The sequence below is a fragment of the Scomber scombrus genome, chromosome 15, assembly GCF_963691925.1.
Source record: "Scomber scombrus chromosome 15, fScoSco1.1, whole genome shotgun sequence".
Lineage (NCBI taxonomy): Eukaryota > Metazoa > Chordata > Actinopteri > Scombriformes > Scombridae > Scomber > Scomber scombrus.
The window spans coordinates 5,281,402-5,304,453 of NC_084984.1; the positions used below are offsets into that span (position 1 = coordinate 5,281,402).

The following is a 23,052-nucleotide window of genomic DNA, read 5'->3' on the forward strand; positions in this document are numbered from 1 at the left end:
CGCGTTGCCATGGTAACGACACAGTTGATGGCTGAGCTGTTCCTGCCAGACGGTGTTACATTTATACTTTTTATACCAGTTTGTTCACTTTAAAAGGACAGGACGCAGCAACTCGATGGAGCTCACTGGAAGCAGTTACAAAGGTGATATAAAAAATGACAGGTAACGTAATTAGGCTATATCTTTCTTTTTATAACCCTAAAAACAACACAACCAAATGAATAAAACCACAGTCAGTTAAGCTGGTTACTGAGAGAGAGGAAAATGTTCACAACCCACTGTGAGACTATCTCTTCTCACCCTCAGGATGGAGGGAAGAGGAGAGTACACCTTTCCCACACAGAGCAAGTATGTGGGAGAGATGAAAGAAGGGATGTTTCATGGCAAAGGAGTGCTACACTTTCCAAATGGAAGTAAATATGAGGCCACCTGGGAAAACGGCATAGCTAAACAGGTGAGGCATTGTGAGTGTGTGTGTTTGTAGTCTGTAATTTCAGACTTAGACCGTTAATTGGGGACCACTCGTCCAACTAGGTACAAAAGCTGTGATTTTTGGCTCAAATGTTAAGGTTAGGGTAAGTGTTAGGGTTAGCCTAGTAACTTAGTGGTTATGGTTAAGGTTGGGGAAAGTCTCCATGAAATGAATGTAAGTCTATGCATTGTACCCAAAAGTGACCATGATCTGATACGTGTGTCTGTGTGTGTCTCCCAGCATGCATGTCAGACTCTATGCATCCACATGTACACATATGTGTTTCACATTGGTTATAGTCGTTATTACATCTGGTCCCTTTTAGCAATCACTTACCATTATTGTCGTAGTTATTAGGTTTCTCTCCTTTTTTCCTGCATGAAGATAAAGTCCCTCTCCTGCTCTGATGCAATCTTCCACGGGCTTTTGCCACAACAGCGATCACTCCAATTATCATCATCATTTCAGTTGCGGTTCATTTGAAATGATAGCGGTACTGAACCATGACTAACTTTGGCCAAGACTACACTGCACCTGCATGCATGTCAGACCAAGAAAACCTGCTTCAATTCAAAACTGGTCTAAACTGTCCGATAAACTATTTGAAATTCAAACTCTTGAAATTTTATCTGGTAGCCTAGCTCATTGTGCAATAACCCCCCCACACCCTCCTTCAAAGAATGGCTCTCAACCTTGATTCCCCAGGTGGTAAAAGCATTTTGTACTAGGAAAAGTTCTGCAGTGAAAGTTCACAATGTTTGCATTTTTCTTGTGAAATACACCTTACTTTATAGATTCCACACTTTCTATGATACACAAAACAAATTGAAACAAGCTAAAAAGTGGCAATGTTGGGTTGAAAGATTTACAATGTATTTAATTACAGTAATACAAATGTTATATAAGAAATCTGTTTCAGTGCAAATATCACTGGAAGTACTACAATATGTGTCTTAAACTTAATTAAAAATGCGTTCAAATAAAGTTGATAGTTAACGTAAAATTCACAGTAACCTATACTTTTGTATGGTGCACAGACCCTCTCCACTGCTGGCATTTTAACGTGTCATAGCAGGGAAAGCACAGGTGTAATCAATAACTTTAATCAAGACTGCATTCCATAGGGGCTCCAGGACCCTGGTACTGTGCATACAGACATGACTTAATGGTACACTTAAGTGGCCTGTAATGTTATTAGTTACACCTGTACCTCTTCTGCAGTGGTTACCCTAAATATGTACTGTGAAAATGGTCTACAGAGAAGATAAAACTAAATCTAGCACGTGTAATCTCACTTATTGTAATCTATTATTGTGAATTTACTCTAATTTGCATGTGTCTGATTCTCTTAGGATGGATTGATGATGTATTTGTATTCGATCCGTCAGCAAACATACACTCTCCTTAAAAATTTTAATGTTATTAAATCATAGCAAAGGATATTGTTGACTTTGACTTGCAAACATTGTTATGCTTCCAATATGCAAAATTACTGAACAGTGTATATTTATTTTTCAAAATCTATTGTATCATTCCTCAAATAAAACATGCACTTGCAACACATGCACACACGTTTCGAGTGTGTGGGTTCACCCAAAATACCAAAAGACATATTTTTCCACTTTCAGCCCAGTGATGTATATCCATGCTGATACTTTGGTTTTATCGGCTGAGGTTTTTAAGATATCCATCTCTGAGATTTTTTGCCTAAAGCCAGAGACAATGGAGGAGAATTAAAATTCTTTTGTGGTGCTTAAAGCACTTAAAAGTGACATTTGAAAACCTCAGCAGCAACTTGTGTTTCCAGAAACCATGTCTGGGGTATGTAGGATAACCCCTGGACCTAGCTTTCAACAGTTTTTTCTGGAACTACTTTCTAACAAAAAAAAGAAGTCCCAATGAAAACAGTGAGTCAATAGTGAAGTCTGTGGATATTTTAAGTAACAGGGACATAGTTTCTGGGAAAACACATTGCTGTTAAGCTTTTCAAATATCATTTTCTTAGTGTTTCGAGGACCATAAATTTACTGAGGCAGTACCACAAACTTTTGGGGCATAAAAACTATCTGCATGGCACCATTTAGGTAATTATGACAGTTTTTTATATATAGGTGAATTAACCATGAAGAATGAAGATAATTTATTGGGTTGTTTATTGTGCTTCCTAAAAAGGGATCGTTCACCTTTGCTGATGGTCTGCAATACCAGGAGACGGACTGGGACTACTGCGACGGTTATGACAGGCGTTTCTACACTGAGAGGTGCAATGGACTCAGACCTGCAGGTTCACACTCTTATATCTGCTCCCCACTCACTCACACTAACTGAATGTGGCCTACTGTTACAAAAAGAATTGCTACTGTTTGCTGTGTTTGCACCTTTTTATATTGAATATTGCACTTTATTGCTCTTACAGATTGTTAATGTTTTGTTTATGTCTTGAGTTGTTTTTTATTGTCTTAAATGTTCTTATGGCTCAGGGAGTGCTAACTAAATTTCATTATATTATTGTCTGACTCTCAATATAATGACAATAAAACTACTAAAAAAAACTAAAAACTAAAACTAAATATTCACTCATATGCCAGAAGACATTTTGACTCATTACAATAGGAAAAGCACAGGTGTAAATAATAAAATGAAAGATGGCTGAATTCCATTTAGCTGCTTCAGATGATTTAGTTATACTGTTTACAGAGTCACGCTCTATATTAATCACCAGATGAACAAACAGATGAACAGTTAAGTTTCCAGTCCACCTGATACTCATGAAGTGGGGAAACGTTAGGTGGAAGCCGTGAGAATAGGCTGAGATTTGGACACAAAATCTTCTTGATGTGGTTTCTTATTCACTGAGCCAATAATCCAGCCTCTAATTCTGTGAGGTCTGTGAGTTATAATGTTAGTAAGCATAAACCTCCATATGAATTTTACTCGTGCAGGAGAATCTCAGCTAACCGATCTGCATCCTCCACGTGTCATTCCTGATGGGTGTTACGATTGTGGAGACGGTTTCTATGACCCCGCCACCAGGGTCATCACTTCCTACTTGGGCAGATTCCTCAGGAATGCAGGTGAGACAGGAAATATCCTTTATTATCACTGTTGTTGCCCTATGACACCAAAGGTGATTGTGTATGTTTATGACTCACATGGGACTTCTTCTAACAGTGTAAATGTAATAATAAACCTTTGCTACTATTATAAATGAACTTACCCGTAACAGTATAGTACACAATTAGCCAGTGCCACAGTCTCTGGGAAACAATTAAGTACATTCAATTAATATATAATGCCAATGAATATTAATCATTATAAAATCTCTTGTCTTTCCCTAGCTGTTTACATCTCTCTAGTTATTGCTAATTTTTTCCACTCATTTGATGCCAAATTGGCTACATTTGAGTGGTGAGTAATATTCAGACATCTTTGCCTGTTGTGCCAAGGTAAAGTAGAAAGATGAAAGTCAAGAGCAAACACAAATTTCCATTTCATATTAAGTTTACATAGTTGTTATGCCCAATGAAGCACCTTGTCAGTGACAGATTGCTGTATATTAACTGCATTTATATAATAACTTGACTACGCAGCAACATATGTTTCCGTAATTGATCATTAACAGGAATAGCATCAATTCCTGTTATCATTTTGCTATTGATTTAAAATATCTTTGGCATCACTTTCTTTAGTGTGTTTACAAAGACCTCAAAATAGGACCTATAGTGAAGCTGATGATTGTTGCAGTGTTTCAAGAAAGTGGTAAATACAAAGATGAAAAGGAACAAGGCTTTTTTAATACATACACAAGTGATGCACACTTCCTTAGTATAGACTGTATTTATTTAAGGAAATGTCCATTCAAGGCTATACATCCATTAATATTTTTCTTGAGTTAAAAGCTAGTATTTCGGAAGTCATTGCTGCCTTGTCATACAAGATAATAGTTGTGTATAAAACGATGTCTACTTTCCAACAAACTCCTTTTTACTGAGAAAAGGTCACATAGACAAACTCTTACTGACGACTGCTTTGAAACATGGTGAAGAAAGCAAACAGTGTGGCCATATGGGAAGGATTTGATAACACTGAATCTATGGGGTGATGTTAAATGCATTATCCCTGGATTTTCTGATGGCAGATTATTGCTACAAGTCATCTGATAAGCATGTCTCTATGGGCTATTGCAGTCATTTCAAAGGCTTTTTTTTTTTTGGTCAAATGTGGAAAATTCAAGACACATTTTTCCACTGAATGGGTGCCCGTATTGGAGCTCCTGATTTTGAAGTGAATGCACTCTGTCAGGTGCCCAGAAAGGAATTCCCAAAGTCTGACATCCGCTGCTCGTCATGTCTGTACACCATGATTTTACATCACAAGACAATACTTTAAATTAGGCAGCAGGTTATGAATTTTATTTTCTGTGTCTGCAGATATAGACAGCAGAAGCTTTCAAACACAGTCGTTTCTAAATACATTTCACTAGGGCTAAAAGCGGTTTTATTTCTGTGCATTAAGGTGTTCGACATTACCATTTTTATCCATGCTAGCATCGTGGCTCTTGGAATGCCTGTTGGTCCACCTCTTTGGTCCAGACTTAAATATTTCAAAAACTATTGGATGGACTGGGACATTCATTGTCCCCTGAGCCCTTTTTTTCCAAAAAAGTTTAATGTGGATCAGGATGGATAGGATAGGATTTAGAAAATCCTGTGTTTTGCTGTCCAGGATCAGGTAAGCCATTTTACTTTTTCAAAGCAACATTGGATTGAAGCATCCTTATCCAGATACAAACTTTTCAAGATTACCAAATCTGGATAACCAGTCACTCTAAATGGGACTATACAGTTTATCACTATGTAGGCTAGAAGCCATAAAGAACAACAGGCAGAATAGCCAGCGTGCGATCACACAGTGTTTTTATTTAAAAAGACGAAGTATAAATAGCCTAATATCTGCTTCATTTACTTAATCATTTTAACAATTAAATAAATCATGTGCAAAATATAGATATACTACATGATATAAATATTGTATTATTTTACCTTTTAAAAAAAAAATGTTATTACATATTGTTCCTATCAGGATAATCCTGACTTTTTGGATCAAAGACAACCGAATCCTACGCATCAATGCATATGGAAAGTTTGATCCATATTAAAACCAAGATTGGATTTCGTCATCTAATTGAATTTCAGAATACCTTGTTTCTTTTGAAAAACTCATTTTCAATATCTGATCCAATCCAATGGCCTAAATATGATGAGATTACTTGCTGACTGACTTTGATGATCCCCTTGACTTGAAATTTTACGATTTTAGTGCTATGTTTTCACAATTATTGAATGTATTACAATGAACTCTTATACATACATTCAAGTTTATCTCTGGATGAATTCTGATAACTTCGGTTATCCCTCGACTTTTCATCCAGCACAACCAGCAGGTCAACATTTCATTTTTTCCAATACTTAGTTTTTTGACCTGAAAGTTGTAAAACTGATGACACTCCCATCAGTTTCAGCTGTACTTTTTGTTTACTGCTAATTTGCAAATGTTAGCATGTTAACACACTAAATTAAGGTGAAGATGGTAAAAATGATACCCGCAAAACACCAGCATGATAACATTGTGAACATGTTGCCATTCTAGTGTTTGCATTACCTGAAAGCACCGCTACTCCCAAGATAGCATGGCTGTAGGCTCTGTTGGACATGTGCTTTACAGCTTTAATCACAAATACATAGAAATGGAGACGTAAAATCTTGCAAAACTATTGTAGCCTTGCCTTTTAATTATAGAAATGCAGGAAACTCTCAAATGAGACAGTATTTTGGTATTCTGCCATCTTTAAAGACATCACTCACAGCCCAGCTTCAAAACGTCCAGATTCTCATCTGACGAGTCCTCAATCAGTTTTCTGAATGTTAATTTTGCGTGATTTTTTTTCACATTACAAACACATGCACGTGTCAACATATGATTTCTGGAAGAGGTTAAGGTATGACTCACACTCTCCCTAAGGTAGAAATGAATATTTGGAAAGAATATTTCTATTTTGTACTTCGATGAGCTACTTGCAAGTTGCAACATAATACAGATTAGTTCCACAAGCACACAAATCTTATTTACATATGTGTAGAGACAGAAGGAAACAGAACAGAAGATCCACATCCTCGCCAGATGTCATCAGCATGTGTAGGAGGACAAAAATATGTTTTGCGATTTTTTTTTTTCCTTGATGCGGGTTGTTCATCATCATTACAGTTCTGGTATTGATCAGTGGAATGACAGAGAGAGAGATAGAGAGGAAGCGAACAAGAGAGGATGAGAAGGAAAGATTTTTTTTGGAAGTTGAGATGAAAAAGAAGAGGAACTGAACACTTTCCAACAATACTCTGACTGTTTTGATTTAGATAAATATGGAGTCAAACAGGAACTATTTAATTGATGTGTGCTGTTCCTGTGTACGTATATGGAGGGATGTGTGTATATGTATATGTGTCCTGTTTTATATATTATATACACTATTTATGCCTCCTTTACTTCTTGTCTTGGTATACACTTCTTGAGAAGAATGCTCCTGTATCCTGTATGGATTTATTTTTCAACCCTGGGAGGTGAAGGCACATTTGTCAGAGTGGGTGTAAAGACAGGATTTATTGCGCCATGGTTTCCGCCCAGGATGAGGACTGCGACAATGATGGGACACAGGGAAGAACCACCCTCCCAGCAGGGGCGTTCTTGGCGTTTGCTGCGGCAAAGAAAGAGGAAGGAGCTCCCCATGTAGCCTTTACAACTAGTGGATGTAAGACAAGGAAGATCTTATATCTAGAAAAGTTGCAAAAAATGCGTATGGAACTGTTTTAAACTGCAGATGATTCAAGTCTTAACCCCTAGAAACTAAATATCGTTGCTAGGAAATAAACTTTTCTTAGTGGTTAAAATCGACCTATAGCAAAGTCCTGCCCTCCTTAGATACTGTTGCTAACTTGGACAAACAGTCCTTCCTGGCATAGTGCCAAACAGCAAAACAATAGGATCTGTTGCTAATATTCCCCAAGAGGTTATGGATTATTTTGGGAGTTGAACTGATTTCTTGTCATCAAGGAGCTGCTGATATACCCGTAATACTATATTGCATGCAGGGATATGTAAAGAATACTGGTACACCATGTAGAAATGTAGAATGATAGAGGAAATGGAGGGTTGCAGATGGCTCTGTGGTTTGGACACAAAACAACTCAAGAGGGATCAAAATAAGCTCTGACAGCCCTGATACACTCTGTCTGCTCTGCACGCTAATTCTCAACAGACAATCCTGATCCTGTGTCTACATATACAGTACTTCCATCTACTTTATTAAGCATAAGTCTAATCATTTATAATATTAAATATCCCCTCCATGCATGTTATAAGATGAAAATACTCCTTTTCCCTCATTGAGAATGTATGAATATTCAAATATTTGAAAAGTTTAACTGCTGGACACTCACTTCACTGGAAAGTCCAGCATTTCCACATCACACTTGTGTAAGCTACACACTCGACCCCACCTTGCTTTAAAACTAGTTGCAATGTTATGAATCATCCTTAAAGGCCAACCTCATAAATTTTCTGTGATCAGGCGTTGCCTTTAAAACAGCACCAGTTCTCCTCTTTACACTTGAACAAAGTTTTTCAAGGTCCTTGGCAGGTTGGTTGTTCCAAGCATCTTGGAGAACACACAGTTCTTCTGTGGGTTTAGGTTGTCTCAGCAGCTTCTGTCTCTTTGTGTATTCCCAGACTGACTTGATGATGTTGATATCTCTGTGGGGGCCAAACAATCGGTTGCATCTTGTCACTGAAGATAGTTCTATGACTGGCTGTATGTTTGGGGTCTTTGTCATGCTGCAGAATAGATTTGCAACTGATGGAACACAAAAAATAAACGTGGAAGGGGACTTTAATTAAGCGTAGCGTTAGTTAAGAGAGAGCACTGAAGTTGTGCATTGTAGGTGATTGGCATCAGCTGTCTCTTTCATGCTTCATCATTAGTGGCTCATACATCAGCTGCTTGGCTACCAGCTGACTAATCATATTCATGTAGCTCAGCCATTATAGCCTGACATTTCTCACTTTTACACTTTATTGCTGGTATTGTTAATTTAACTAAAATGTAATATTAATTTATGTGTCAGATTATGGTTCATTTTACCAGCAGATTTATCATTACTGCTCATATTCCATGAGAGCTCCATTCAATAGCAGAACATTTTCTGCCAAAATTAATTACTTTGAATTACTTGACATTCGTGTCTCTGACTCAGTGAGGGCTGTCAGTAGCTCAGGTGGTAAAGCTACATCTCAGCGTTTAATTGCAGGGTGTTTTGGTCCCTGGTTCCTCCTGTCCACATGTCATAGTATCCATGAGCAAGACTGTAGACCACAAACTTCTCCCAAAATATAAATGGATTTGCAGAAACCAGTACGTACAGTAAAAGGCTGTGACTGATCCTGATAATAATAACTAATTTGTTCTCTCAGCTAGTCCTGCAAAAATACTTAGCAAATTGTACTTATTCATTGGTTTTGGTCAAGGACTAGGAGTTGTCGGTGGGTGTAGACCAAAATTACTCTGCCAGCAAAAGGCACCAGTCATTTCAACCAATATATGATGACAAATGCTTCCTTTTACTGTCACGTCAGCACGAACTAACTGGACTGACGTTGACTTTAGCCGCCTATTTAGAGACTTGAAAAAAAAAACTATTCTCAGTAGACTTTATGAACAATATGTTTAGAAGTAGAAGGAATTATATATCTTTTTGGTCTGAGTACCTTGAGACAAAACAAGCCAGTAAAAGGAACAGGATGAGCAGGAGCCATTTGGATACAAAGTCAGCTCCTACATGGCTAAAAAGATGCAAAGAAAGTGTGTTGTCACTGTCTCTGTGACTGTACAGGATGTGTCATTGATGAGAGACTGCAGGTGGTGAAAGAACCTTCAGGGATCACAGTTTTTGTTCCTGACAGATGTTTTTCCCAACTTTCTTCATGAACTGCTAACCTTTCCTTACTACCATAGAAATTAGTTACATGGTATAACCCTGGAGTTTGTTTCCATCTCTTCAGATCATCTCTTACTTGATGGGTAAACCAAGGAATCTGAAAAGAAGAATATGACAACATCATTTTGTTTGTGTAAACAAATATCTTTGGGCAATTATCTTTAATTTGTTTTCACAAAGCCTCAATTCTGGTAGAACAGGTGTGTTTTTCACCACAGAATAATGGAAGGACTACTACATTCAGACAGTTAAAATCCCATGTGAAACATTTTAGCAACCTTTTAATACTTTGATATAAACACAGATAAAAAAGAACCTCAAGAAGATTAATTTGGATCTATTTAATGATTTGACTTTGTTTTTCAAAATTGTTTGACTTTTATATGACATGTGAGAGCATTACAACAAACATGTGCTTCCACTCACTGTCACCTCACTGTGTCACAGTAAACCAGCCCGGCTTAAATCAAGCCGACAGACTACAACACAATGAAGTGATTAGTGTTAAATCTGAAACACAAATCATATAATCAACAAACTAAATGTTCTAAATACAAGCTACAAAAAATTGCTATTTTTATCAGCTTTCCCCCAAACTTCCAGAGACACATAGCCTAATTATAATTTAATTTGTCATAGCTGATGAGGTTTGCTGCTGCTTAAGTTTGGAGGTGCAAAATTAATCACTGCATTACTCTATAAAGCTGAAATTTTAAAAAAGAATGAGGAGGAAAGGATACATAGGCCACATCTGCACAATCAAATCTTCTCCACTGACTAAAGTGTGTTGTTATTAAAAAAACAAACACACACACACATACACACACACATACACACACACACACACACACACACACACACACACACACACACACACACACACACACACACACACATATATACACAGTTGTGTATATTCTCTCTTGGCAGTAACACTCGGCAGCAGCAGCAGATCCAGCAGAGGCCATGTGTTGCCATATTGTTTGTAGCACTTTCCTGTTTCTGGAATAACCGCTTCCCTTTGAAAGTCGGCACAGAAAGAGTTCCACACTGAAAACATTCCACTGCCAAGGAAAACACCTCTGGTGACCAAACCGCAGCCCCTCCCTTTGTCCCCGTCCAGCCGAGGTGTTTCACAGACAGATAAAATCAGCCGGGGCCCTGGGGAGTGGAACGCACTGCCTTTCCTGAAACTCTCATTTTTCATACATCGTTGAGACAAGAATCCACCATAAAACAGGATTCACGTGTTAATCCTGCGAGCTGTGACAGATGGATTAATAATTGCAAAGATCAGTATGCCTCCTTAAAAGCTGTAAATCAGAGCCGCTGCTGTTTTCTGTGATGTCATCATGACACGAGACCAAGGGCTGCTCCTTTTGCAGTGAATTGGAGACAGATGACGTGTACATATATATGTTTGAATGTTTGTTTGAGCTTTCACATTTAGGTAAGTTTGATTTCACTGTAGTGCCTCCATTTAGAAAACCACAGAATGTGATTATATTAGCATATAATTACCCTGCATATTGTACCTACGTCCACTAAGTTAGTCTCCTCATAGCTGTCAGTGAACCAGGTTCAGAGTTTGTGTCTTAATGGTGTCACTTACAGTCTCAGCCTTCCTGTGTCTGTTAATATTTTTCAGTTTTACCATCAAATCCAGCTGAATAGTCATCTCTTCAATCACACTAGTACGAGAAAGCAAATATTTTCTTCTGCTAATCAAACCAATGTCTATGCCTTTGTGTGTGTGTTTGTGTGTGTGCGTGTGTCCATTCTCCGCCATCAGGCTGGAAGGAAACACTTTTCCCACTGAGTGTATTTTAAGGATTAAGATAAACAGACTTTAACAAGGTGCCATTATCGCTTCCACACACTCTCTCTCCTGTGTACATTGCACAAAGGTCATCCATGGATATCAACCAAAAAAATCTTCAATAAACAAGGCTGTGTAGGCTTTAATGGGCTACACTACAATATAAAAGTGATGATACAGGCACATTTGGAGGGTAGTTGCCTGTATTTCTACATTAGTGAGAGGACCATTGACATATTATGATTTATATATGTATTTCTGTAGGCTATTTATAAATCAAACTGCAATATCACAATGTAAGTTAAATAACACAAAAAAAGGAATTAACTAAATAAATCAGCCACCTGTGCACTGAAATAACTGAGGTACCAATTTCATATGACTTAAATCCGGAGATAAACGCTGCTATACAACCTCAAGAGGGCAGAATGACAGAAAATATGAAAATGTCTCAATCTCATCATCATTAAGGCCGGTTTTGAGTTGTGGCTTATTGAGGTCAGTCTCGTGGTGAGACAGTGACGAGGCACGTATTGGCCACACTAATTACCTTCTTTTTCTTTCACTAACAAACGTGTCACAAAGAGTGGCTTTACATGTTTGCAGCTGCCCGCGTGTCCGATAAATTCAATTGACCCCCCAGATCAGAGCAGGTAGACAGAAAGAGAAAAGGCGGGTGTTCTATACGTGAAGTGGCTGTTAGTGTTGACGCCCACCGCTGGCAATTACACACAATCAGTCCGAGAGCCGCAGACCTGCTCCTCTGTACAATGGAGCCCCGTGCAACCTGGGAGGCGAGGCCCGCGAGCCGCTCAAGTGCGTGCAGCTGCGCGCGCTCCAGAGAAAGCTCACTTCCCCCGCAATTAGCTACTCATTTCAGTTTTAACAATGAAAAACGGGTTTATTATCAGCTCCTCTGGCAGTCGTTGCGGTTCAAAAAAATTGGTGTCCATTTTTGGGGGTTATTATTTATTGGTGTCTGAAGTGGCTCTGAGAAGTTATTTTCTCCTAATTGTGAGGCTTATCTTGATTTGACACATTTACCCGAGACTTGAATGGCACTTCACTGTCACAAGCTCCACACGCAAAATAACCTGCGGTTTAATTATGCAGCCTACTGGTTATTACAGATTTGATTAAAACGTTTTAAGTGAGTTCAACAAAATGAACGCAGCTCTTTGTTGTGCATCCTACACGTCAATCTGCAGTTTATAGGCCCAGTTTTTCTTATTTGATCGTAGGTCAAACGTTTGGAAAAACAATTTACTTTTCTGCAAACGTAGTTTTCCAATATTATTAACACAAAGTCTCAATAATTTCTGATTAAAATTTTCCAACAGATGACTCCGAACATGAGTGGATTGTGCGGACCTGTCGAAAAGCATGGGATGAAGTTGTTGGCGTTGCTCCTGAAAAAGTCCCCACATCTGTTGCAGGAAGACTGGAGGAGGCCAGTAACCAAAATGTTTAATACTATTTTATAATTTTACATGTTAGTATTTAATTTAGAGGCATTATGGAATTGTCATATAGGTCTAATAAATTAAATGTAACATGTTATATGTTATTTCTTTTCCTTCTTATCTTCCTTGTTCTATATCCTCTACTTTAGGAGTTGTAGCTGCTGCCTTTCTGTGCATTCATCTTCATTTCCATAATACGTATTGTGTGAGTGTGTACTGCACCAATATGTCTACAAGCATACTGGGTAGCATATATACACAAACGTTAATTCCTATGTGGTTTCTTTCTAAATTAGGTCTATGTGTTTAGCCGAATTACTTTTAAATGTCAGTGAATATCAGTTTCCAGCAGGGTCAAAAGTGTACTACTGCTTCTCCATGAAAAAACCCTGGCATTTTAACCTGATCAAACCACACATTTCTAAACATGATTTGACTGCAACAAAACAATATTTGCAACACTCTCAGAGAAAATTGTGTTGGATTCCTGTTTATTCAACACGAATGCGGTGTGTGTTTCACACTCTAGTGGGTAAGGCACATGTTGGATTCAGTTCTCATCCCTGATAGGAAGACATTCAGGCTGTATTGCTTAGATGTTCAGATCCTGATAGTAAGATACAGTTGATGATAAAGTTGATGATATTTAAAACATTAATATGGGAGTATGACATTCACAGGCGATGTCAGTAAATAAGATGGTATATTTAAGATTTGTGCCTGTTGGGTGAGGATCATGTACTGGACCAGGATAGGATCAGACCACTCTTTAAAAAGCAGCAATTTCTAGGTGATCTGTTTGGGTACAGTAGCCCCTCAATCAGCTAAACAAAATTACAAGTTAAAAGATGAAGATAAGAATAAGAATTGAAGTCTTTGAAAGGCAGACGTCCTTATCACAAAGTGAATCTTTCTCATGGTGTGCCCTTCTTGCTTTGTGGCAGATACACACATGAATGCAAAGACACACACCCACACACACACACACACACTAGAATGTAATTATCCTTAAAATTAAGCGCAAATACGTATATGCAGCCACAACCAAAGAACTAAAAATGTGTGAAGTGACCACACAACAAAATATGTATAATTTTAAAAAATCATACTTAATACAATTGCTTTGTATTTATTTATTTTATTTGTACTTTTGCCATTTGAAAAATAGTTTCCCTTTGAGCCTAATTGAATCTTTTTGCCTTGTTTTCTTTGTGGTACACATGTTGTAAAAGTGAATCACTACTATATAAATCATCCTTAGAAATGACCCCAAATGACCACAAAATTATCACATTCTATTTTATTGCATTTTAGTACACAAAACATTTATGATGCACAGTCTATCAAATAAACTTTTTGTTTCATTTCATTTCATGTTTTTTAACAAAACAAAAACATTTCAGAGGGGAAAAAAGTGCTTTACAGGGATTTACCATCTCAATAAATACAAGGACATTGAGGTCTTGTTGGATCCTGTTCTTCACACAATGGCCATGGCACTAAAATACAGATGCACACTCTCTACCCCTGCCAATACACACACACACACCCATACACACTCACACATACTCAGCACACACAGAAACACACACACATCTTACTATGTACAACCCCAGTCTGTTTCATATTGTCAATTTTGTACCAATACTCCATTTCACTCCTTGCATGAAAGACACACAAACACACGCACACACAAACACACACACACACACACACACACACACACACACACACACACACACACACACACACACACACACACACACACACACACACACACACACACACACACACAGAGGCTGAACAAGCAACCACAGAAATTATAAATTAGTGACAAAAAAAACTGTTTGGAAACATGAAAATCTGTAAAATCTGTAGCATATCACAGATTATGTAGGAATGTATGCTTGTCTCAGACTTCCCTCAGTTTCTCTCTCAATTTAAAGAAACACAACAGGATTGTGGCAGCTTAAAAACTGCTTCTAATGTTACAGTCATAATTCAATAATACACAACCCCAGACATTGTGCTTTGTGGTTTTCCTTCATGATTAACAATTATGATGCTACAATAGAGTCTGTGGACACATTTTGTGATTTTTTTCATTACTAGTCTATATAATAAAATTTAAAAGAAATACCCCAATATTTGTTTAGTGATGAATTAAAGGCTAAATTGGTTGAATCATTTCTGTTGGTAGGTATGTTATCTTTTAATAATGCAAAAGATAAGGCACACTTTTATTCTTTAACGAAAATCTAATTCTGCACCGCATTTCAGTGGAAAATTTACCAAAAAATGTAACTGGGTTTTCAGAAGTCATAAAGTTAGCATTTAATTCCTGGAGAAAATATTTCAACAGTGAGCATATTTCGTTTAGATTTCCTTCATGGTTGCTTAGAGAGAGAAGAGGGAGGTGTCTTACCTCTAATGTGGTCTACTGTGTGTGCCCGGCTTTAGGCCACAATGACATTTTCCCTTTAAAATGTTCCCCCTTTTGTTTGACCCTCTGACAGCACTCAAGAGGTTTCAGTCCTGCTTCCTTGGTCAGTTTCATCCCTTTAAAACTCCCTCAAACTTCAAGTCAAGAGGGCGGATGACAAAAGTTGAGGATGCTGTACATGGGGAGCAAAATGGGTCCTTTAGGTGGTGTAAAATACAGTCAGTGAGTTCCTGCTAATGATAAATGCTTCACAGTCATTTTGACAGACTGGCTCCAGATGGGATATTCCTGTCCTCAGAGTGAAAAAAACCATAATGACGGCTGCATTTTAGTTTTTCCTCTTTCCTCCCATTTCAATTATTTTTTCCGAGCAGGCAGGGCTCCTGAAAGATGTGTCTTTTCTCTAAGCTGACTCCAGATTGACCCCCGCGTCACGTCGGCAGTGTCAGTGATGAGAGATCAAGGGTTACGGATCCGGAGGTTTAGGGGTCATGAGGGTTGTGGTGGGGCGCTAGCGGCTGAGAGGGAGCTGGGGCAGCGACATGGCCTGATGAGGGAGACTCTGAGAGGTCAGGACGGAGAAGGGATGACCTGGAAAACACACAAAAACACACAAAACATTGTAAAATCTTAGCAAAATGTATGTAATGTTTGTAGCAAAATATAAAAGTCATTAAAATAAACACATGGCACAAAAAGTAATCTACAACTTACTGTCGATGTACCCATGAAGGGCCACCATGCGCGCCCGCTCAGGACTGCCAAAGGGGGAGTAATGCAGCTCATCGGGCAGGGACGAGGGTATCCTGGCCTGGGGATGACATGGGGGAGCCCCACTGTGCTGGGGCGTGTGCTTTTTGTGTCTTGCTCTGCAGTTTTGAAACCACACCTATGAAGACGCAATGTAACCAGACATCATGTGGCTATATTCTTTAATAGAATATGTTGATTTATTTCCACAAATGCGTTTTTGAAAAATCATAAATGACAGAGAAAACCGTGAAAATATATTATAAAATATGAGTGAGCATTACTTAACATTTTACAATAAGTATATTGACATCATGATGATCTGAACTTTTTTTCATTTTATTCATTGTTTGGCCGGAGCTGAATTATGCTATTTCAGTATCTTTTCTCTTTACATTTCATTTGTAGACTCATTAGCAGAAGAGTGTGGACGTCGGTTTACTGACCTGTATTACTCTCCTGCTGAGGCCAGTCATGTCAGCTAGTTTCTGTAGCGTCTGGGCATCAGGATTGTTGTCTTGGGCAAACTGAGCCTGCATGATCTGCATAAAGAGTACAAATTAGCTTGAAATACAAAAATCATTAAAAAAACTGTAGTTAGAATTAAAAGAAAAATAAACACACAAGTTGTATCTGAAACACATTTGTTTTATGGTGGAGATTGGTGTAAATTGTTGACCTGTAGCTGTTCTGCAGTGAAGGATGTCCGTGCCCTTTTGGCCGGTTTGGGCTGACTGTCTTGTTCTGTTGGAACAGCTCCCTCTAATGTGATGCCGTTGCCTGAAAAACACAACAGTAGACACAAGATGACAGACAGTTGAGTTATGAACATTTAAAATGGCCAGGACAGTAGCAGGAAATGTATCTGAACAAGAGGGTTAGGGTTAGGGTTTGGACACTGTATCATAAAGGGACTTAATTATGATTTTCTTTAGCTGGGATCCAAATTTGAGGTTCCTGAGATGTTGTAACATGACCTACTAATCCACTCATTTTGTGGGCACCCGTTAGAAGAAACTAGTCAGACGTATTCAATCATCAATTATATAACAAATTTAAGTTATACTTTGATTATTTTGGAGGTGCTCACAGAATATTAAAATGCATGACTTTGGATAAATCCTGCCTTGGGAGGTGACTCTTGAGCAAACATTTGCACAACCACAGAGAGCCATTGCATTAAATTTGCCAGAACCACACTCACCACTCTCAGCCGCTCGTTTGAGGTTCTCCACCATGGTGTCGTAGTGGATCCTACAGAGGACCTTCTCCTCCACCAAGCCAAACTCCTCTCCCGTGGACAGCTGCCTCTTACAGGAGTAGCACGCAAAACATGCCAAGTGGTATGCGTTTCCCCTTGCACGGCGCACCCAGTCGCTGGCGTATATCTGCCGCCCACAGCGGGCACACTTAGTACCAAACCTACTGTGAGGGAGAGAAAAAGAGGACAACAGAGGCAGGGGAGCCAGGAGAAAGACACAGAAAGTGGAGTTAGTGGTTTGTAGATGGGGTGAAAGAAACATTTCGGAAAGAGGAAAAATTGCAGCAATAGATGATCTTTTAAATCTTATCTCGAGGTCATTTCCAGATAATACACACACAGAATTGAGCTGAAGTTGAAAATAAGTGTTTTAACTTTAAGTTTTGGCAGAACTCAAAGGCTTTAAAGGAAGAAACCTTGGAGGAGGATATGGCCTTCAGAAAAAGAGTACTGACTGCGGCTGCAAGCTGAGCCTTGAATGCAAACAAACCAACACCTGCAATTTCCTGACTGATGCATGAAGTCCCTGACATATCCACATGCACACACACACACACACACACACACACACACACACACACACACACACACACACACACACACACACACACACACACACACACACACACACACCAGGGAACAAACCAACACACAAGTAAACCACGGTGGTTATACACACAGTGGAAGATGAAGAAAGACTTGGATGACATCACTCCATATCGTAACTGTAACTGATAGCAACAGTGAGGTCAGGCGGCACATAAACCTAAACCACCTGACTTACTGTTCTGGATGAATGGGTGGGCGGGGAGGTGGGGGGTTGGGGCTTGAGGGGCACAAAGAGAACAGATGAGAGATAAATGGACTTAAAGTTACAGAAAGAGAGAGGGGCTAGGCAGGGAGCAGGTTTGCAAGTATAAACTTGTTGGGTCAGCAAACGCTTTAAGGCAATTCTTCATAACCTTGAAGCAAGATATTAATAAACACTTCAAAATATTTTAATTACTGTAAATGTGTTTGAGGACAGAATGGGACAGCACAAGAGCGAAAGGCATAGGACGAAATATAGACCGCCACAGATTTAATTACGCTACATGATGTTCAGGTTCTCTCAGAGATCAGTGCATGGAGTGCATTGAACAAAGTTATTTTCTTGAAGGATAAAGCTGGCGGTGGTATTCTACATTTTTCTAACTGCAACTAATCCCATGAAAAGTTGACTGTCTGAATATTTTTCACCCTCACTACCATGTCTGTGGCACTCTCAAGCCCATTAAATTGTTCTGAAGAGGTATATCTTAAAAAAGGGGTCACACACGTGTAGTTTTACTTATTAATAAATGGCTAAGTAGCCTCCTAAAACTGCTGGAAACTGTAATTTTTAAGCAAATTAAAGTAAAACAGGAGAAAATACTACATTTAATGAGGATTATTTTCACATGTGGTGCTAGTGAGTACCAAAGAAGTATAAACAGTACTTAATGCAGCAGGATAGAATTGACAAAATGAACTACAGTGCCTATTTTCATCGTAATTTAAAAACATGTGTAACACTACGACTGACTGATGTGTTTTTAATACTTTTTGGACAACAGCTGATGTCTGGCAGAGGGATAAGATCAGGCTTTGGCTACACAGACAATACTAGGATCAATTCATTGTTAGGTTTGGTCTTTCCATGGGATTTGTTAAAAATAAGAATATCGCCAGACTTATTCCGTAACTGCGATAGGGTTCGCTGAACAGCTGGCACTGTGGAGTATCCAAATAAACCCCCACTTTGAGACAACTGAAATATTATACTAATTTCCTGTTTTACAAAAGAATCAAAAGAGATTAAACTCCTTCTTTAAAGAGCACATTAAGGGTTTAATGGATATAAAACCCTTTAGGTATGAGATGGTTATGGTTATTTTAAGGCCCATTGTTGGGGTCAGCAGCTGCCAACCCAGTGAAGGAGGCAGGATTTGTAAGCAGTCTGAGAGAAAGTGCTGCCTCAGGGGTAAAACTCGGGGCAAGAAGCATAAACAGGCACATTATAGTAAATAGCACTGCATCATATATTACAACAGGTCTTAGTTCAAATTGTAAAAACAGTCGGCACTGGTCAGGGTATCAGGTGACGCAAAAGAGGGAAATAAATGTGACAGGAGGATGCAAACACTATATTTCCCACAGTTTAAAAAAAAAAACCAGGCAGATGACCAGCTCTAATGCAGCTATTTCTTTCTTTCCTTTCACGCTGCCTAATTTCATCAGAGAAAGCAGATACTTAGGGAGAGCTCACGCAAGCACGGTATCACAAACACGAGCCAAATGCAAAGAGCAGTCAGTAGTTGGAAGCTGTGAAGGAGGAAAGACGTGGTGAGGGCAGGATAAAAAGACGTGGAAGAGAGGCGGAGAGAGAGCTTCAGCGCTGAGGGAAACAGGCAAAGTGAAGAGCATCAGTGGGGAAGAGAGAGCAGGAGGAAGGGGGTGCAGGAGAGCACAAGGGGTTGCCAAGTGAGTGGGTTTGGCAGCGAATCAGTGCACTCAAGTCCACTCTATCTGGGATGAAAGCATACTATAGCCCTGACATCTCACAAGCTCATGCTCCTCCTCATGTATATGAACTGCTTGGCCAGAAATGTCATTTTCATGCATGTAGTATGATAAAGGATATTTACAGGTCATCATTAGATGCCTACTGTTTGAGCGTCTGTCTCTTATCTGTTAGTGTCTCTGCATGTTTGGCTTCCTGCCTTCTTCGTTTCTATCATGGCTGTCAAGTGAAGCACATTTCCATAACACAATGATGTCCAAATAAAAATAGAGCGCCTACATTTACCAGACCTGACGTTCCACCGTAACAAACAAATTCATTACAGCATCAGAGCAGTGAGCCCATGAGAAAAAGTCTTTGTGGTGACCTTGAAATAAAACTGTCTGGCATAGCACTTACACAGAGCTTAAGTTGTCACAGATATGTGCAAATTAACCAAAAAACCTCTCATAACCCGATGAAGCCATTCCGGAGACAAATCGACTCCACGGCTTACTGCATGTACGTATCATTTCAGACTGTTATGGAGAATTCCAGGCTGTTTCTACAGTAAAGAGGAAAACATTGTGGAGCATTGCGGCTAATCTAGCATGACAGCTTGTCAGCTTCATACTCTGAGACAGAACCCAGAAAAGCTGCAAATCATCCCTTGTTTGAGCCCCCTCCTCCGTCTTCATCTCCTCTGACCCTATCCCTCCTTCTATCCTTGTCCTTTTTTTGTATCTCATTTTGTCTTTGTACCCAGAACCCGGTGTTTATTTTGGAACAATGTCAGTCCTCACTGCCCTTATATCACTCACAAGGAAAATTCTACACCACAAAACTCCTTTTCCCCCCAGAGACCTCTTCTACTTGCAACCCATTCTTTAGTGTAATCTTACCTCCTTGCCTAATTCACCTGCTGCTGAAAGAGGTACGCATTTTTTGGATTATTTCTGATGTGCTGTGAGAATACACTAAACTATATTAGATTTGTCCTAAGAGAGAGCTTGCTTGACTGTGTGGTTTTAAGGCGTGAGGTTCACATTAGGCCTCCAGTATGGAAATCCAAGAGGGGAAAAAGAAGGAAGTGATCTAAATACTTTACAGTCAACTTCTTTGAAGAGATTCAACATATTATCAGGCTTTAAAGTGATCATCCTGCACAGAAGGGACCTCGAATATTTTATTCTCTGGTCTGGTAAAACTGCACGGTAGACACTGCGAGTACAAGACATTTTCTTTGTAATCACCAATCAGCTTTTCAGCATGAATAATCTATTTCAATGCTTTGAGCAGTCATTATTAAAATGAGTAGCATTGTACAACAGATGTCTTATTGTAATTTTAATCCATTCAGTTCTTAATAAAAACTCAAATCATTCTCTCTGCGCCGGGTTACTCGTCTTTGTTGCTATGGAGACCTAATCAGCTAACCAGAGGTAGGTTAATGAATGATTATTATAACAATACAGAGACACACACACACGTGCACGCACCTCACCCACAAGGCTCCCTACATACATGGACTCTGGTTACAGTGTCAGCATCCCAAGGTGCCCCTGATTAGTGCAGCAATACAGCTTCCTGTGTGGCCTGCAGCTCACGAACGGGGATGATGTTTCTACGGAGTGAGGCGAGGGGGTCAGGGAAGGAGGCTGATAAAGATGTGTGTGTGTGTGTGTGTGTGCGTGCGTGTGTGTGTATGTGTGTGTGTGTGTGTGTGTGTGTGAGCAAGCCCCTGAGGCCTGACATAGGTTTGAGAGGTACAGCCCGTGCTCTGTCCTGCATCCCTATTCCGACATACACACCACCTTCCTCCCCCTTCCTCACGCACACACACACACACACACGTATATGGAGGGAGAGGGAAACCCACTCTGATTTCCTGCTATTACGCCCCATTAAAGCAGCTGTCAGTCCAAAGCCAGATGAGAGGCTGACACAGATGAGGAAATATCTCCAGAGGTTTGAAACCAGCCCAGAGGATGTGGACTCGCACTGGTGTTTAGCTGAGTTTAAATCTGGCCTAAACCCAGATTACAGTTTATGTTTACAGAGGTAACCATTGCACAGGCCCCCAGACCTGCAGTTCAGCCTCAATGGTCCTCTTTTATGTTTTAAATAATTTCTCATTTTCCAGAGTTGACTTCCAAGGAAATCTAATAAACTTACAAATATTATTACGCAAAAGAGAATTTTTCTCCAGAGATTGTAACCATATTGAGTAAAGGACTCAGCTCTCAGTTTGCAAAATGTCTTAATAGTTTGACCTACAGTGTATCCAGATGGTCAAATCAATTTTTTTTTCTTTTCATGACAGAATATTATTTCACTTGTCATTCTTTTCTTTGTAGCCTCCATATACAGAAGAGAGCATACAATTAATCTAAAGATGGGAGTGAAACTGTGTTGTGTTCTGTTTTTGTCTTGTAATTGTAATAACATGATTCATAGCTTTACATCCTGTCAAGGTGGAAGATAAGACATTTTTATGTATGAAACTTATATGCAAAAAACTAGTTTATAGCATTCATGAGAGAAAAAACATTTAAGAAAATTAGCTCAAAAGAGTATGTGGCTATGCAACTACAGCAATGAGCAATGCATGAGTTTGAAATGTAAACTGCATTTTTTTTTAACATGCATTTGCCTTCATACTCTATAAATAAAGTAGTGCAATATATGTGTAATTTGCAAGACATAGATTGAAATAGTGAAAACATAAAGCTGCTGTATACATGTGTGTAATCTGTAGTGTGTTTTTAAATTGAATCCACCTGAAAATAATGATGAAACTTCAAATCCTTACCCTGCACTTGTGTGAACACATTTCAGGCATGCATTTTAATCAGTTACTCTGTTGCATATAATTACAGTGTATTTGCACTGCAGGATTTTCTAAATAAATTCTCCAATGAGTATATAATACATGACCCTGTGACGGCTACATCTGTACCACTCATTACCATTTTTGTAGGTCTAACTCTCTGACGTATATTAAAGTCTACTTTACATGTTTAATAATGAATGGCTCACAGTCCAGAGAGCAGTGATGGGGCGAGAGGGTTCAATGGTGAAGGAGCATTTAAATGGAAATGGGTCAGGTAAAATATTATTATTATGTGGCAGAGCAAACATGAAAATCTCCGTTTTGTGAAAAAAAAAATGCACAAAATGATTGGCAGCTGCTGGACATGCATAAATAAACAGAAATCTCAGTGTCTGTCGGTGTGTGTGTGTGTGTGTGTATTTTGATTAGTAAAAGGAGGCAAT

The 23,052-nt window shown here is 39.0% G+C and overlaps 2 protein-coding genes across 2 annotated transcripts in view; one reads left to right on the top strand and one right to left on the bottom strand.

The window, feature by feature from the left end:
* Positions 1–115: 115 nt before the first annotated feature.
* On the top strand, positions 116–12,809 carry morn5 (MORN repeat containing 5). The gene is made up of 5 exons (XM_062435170.1): positions 116–162; positions 307–454; positions 2,645–2,756; positions 3,415–3,546; positions 12,679–12,809. Exons 1-5 carry the CDS (start codon positions 116–118, stop codon positions 12,807–12,809), a joined length of 570 nt encoding a protein of 189 aa, XP_062291154.1.
* A 2,929-nt stretch (positions 12,810–15,738) lies between these two features.
* The window catches only part of lhx6a (LIM homeobox 6a), a 13,164-nt gene continuing 5,850 nt past the window's right edge, over positions 15,739–23,052 (bottom strand). Inside the window, exons 5-9 of the mRNA XM_062434685.1 lie at positions 17,199–17,419; positions 16,674–16,774; positions 16,441–16,536; positions 15,959–16,133; positions 15,739–15,835 (exon numbers count right to left, since the gene is read on the bottom strand). Coding sequence (XP_062290669.1) covers positions 15,756–15,835; positions 15,959–16,133; positions 16,441–16,536; positions 16,674–16,774; positions 17,199–17,419 — 673 coding nt within the window. The 3' untranslated portion in view covers positions 15,739–15,755. The remainder of the gene's footprint in view (positions 15,836–15,958; positions 16,134–16,440; positions 16,537–16,673; positions 16,775–17,198; positions 17,420–23,052) is intronic.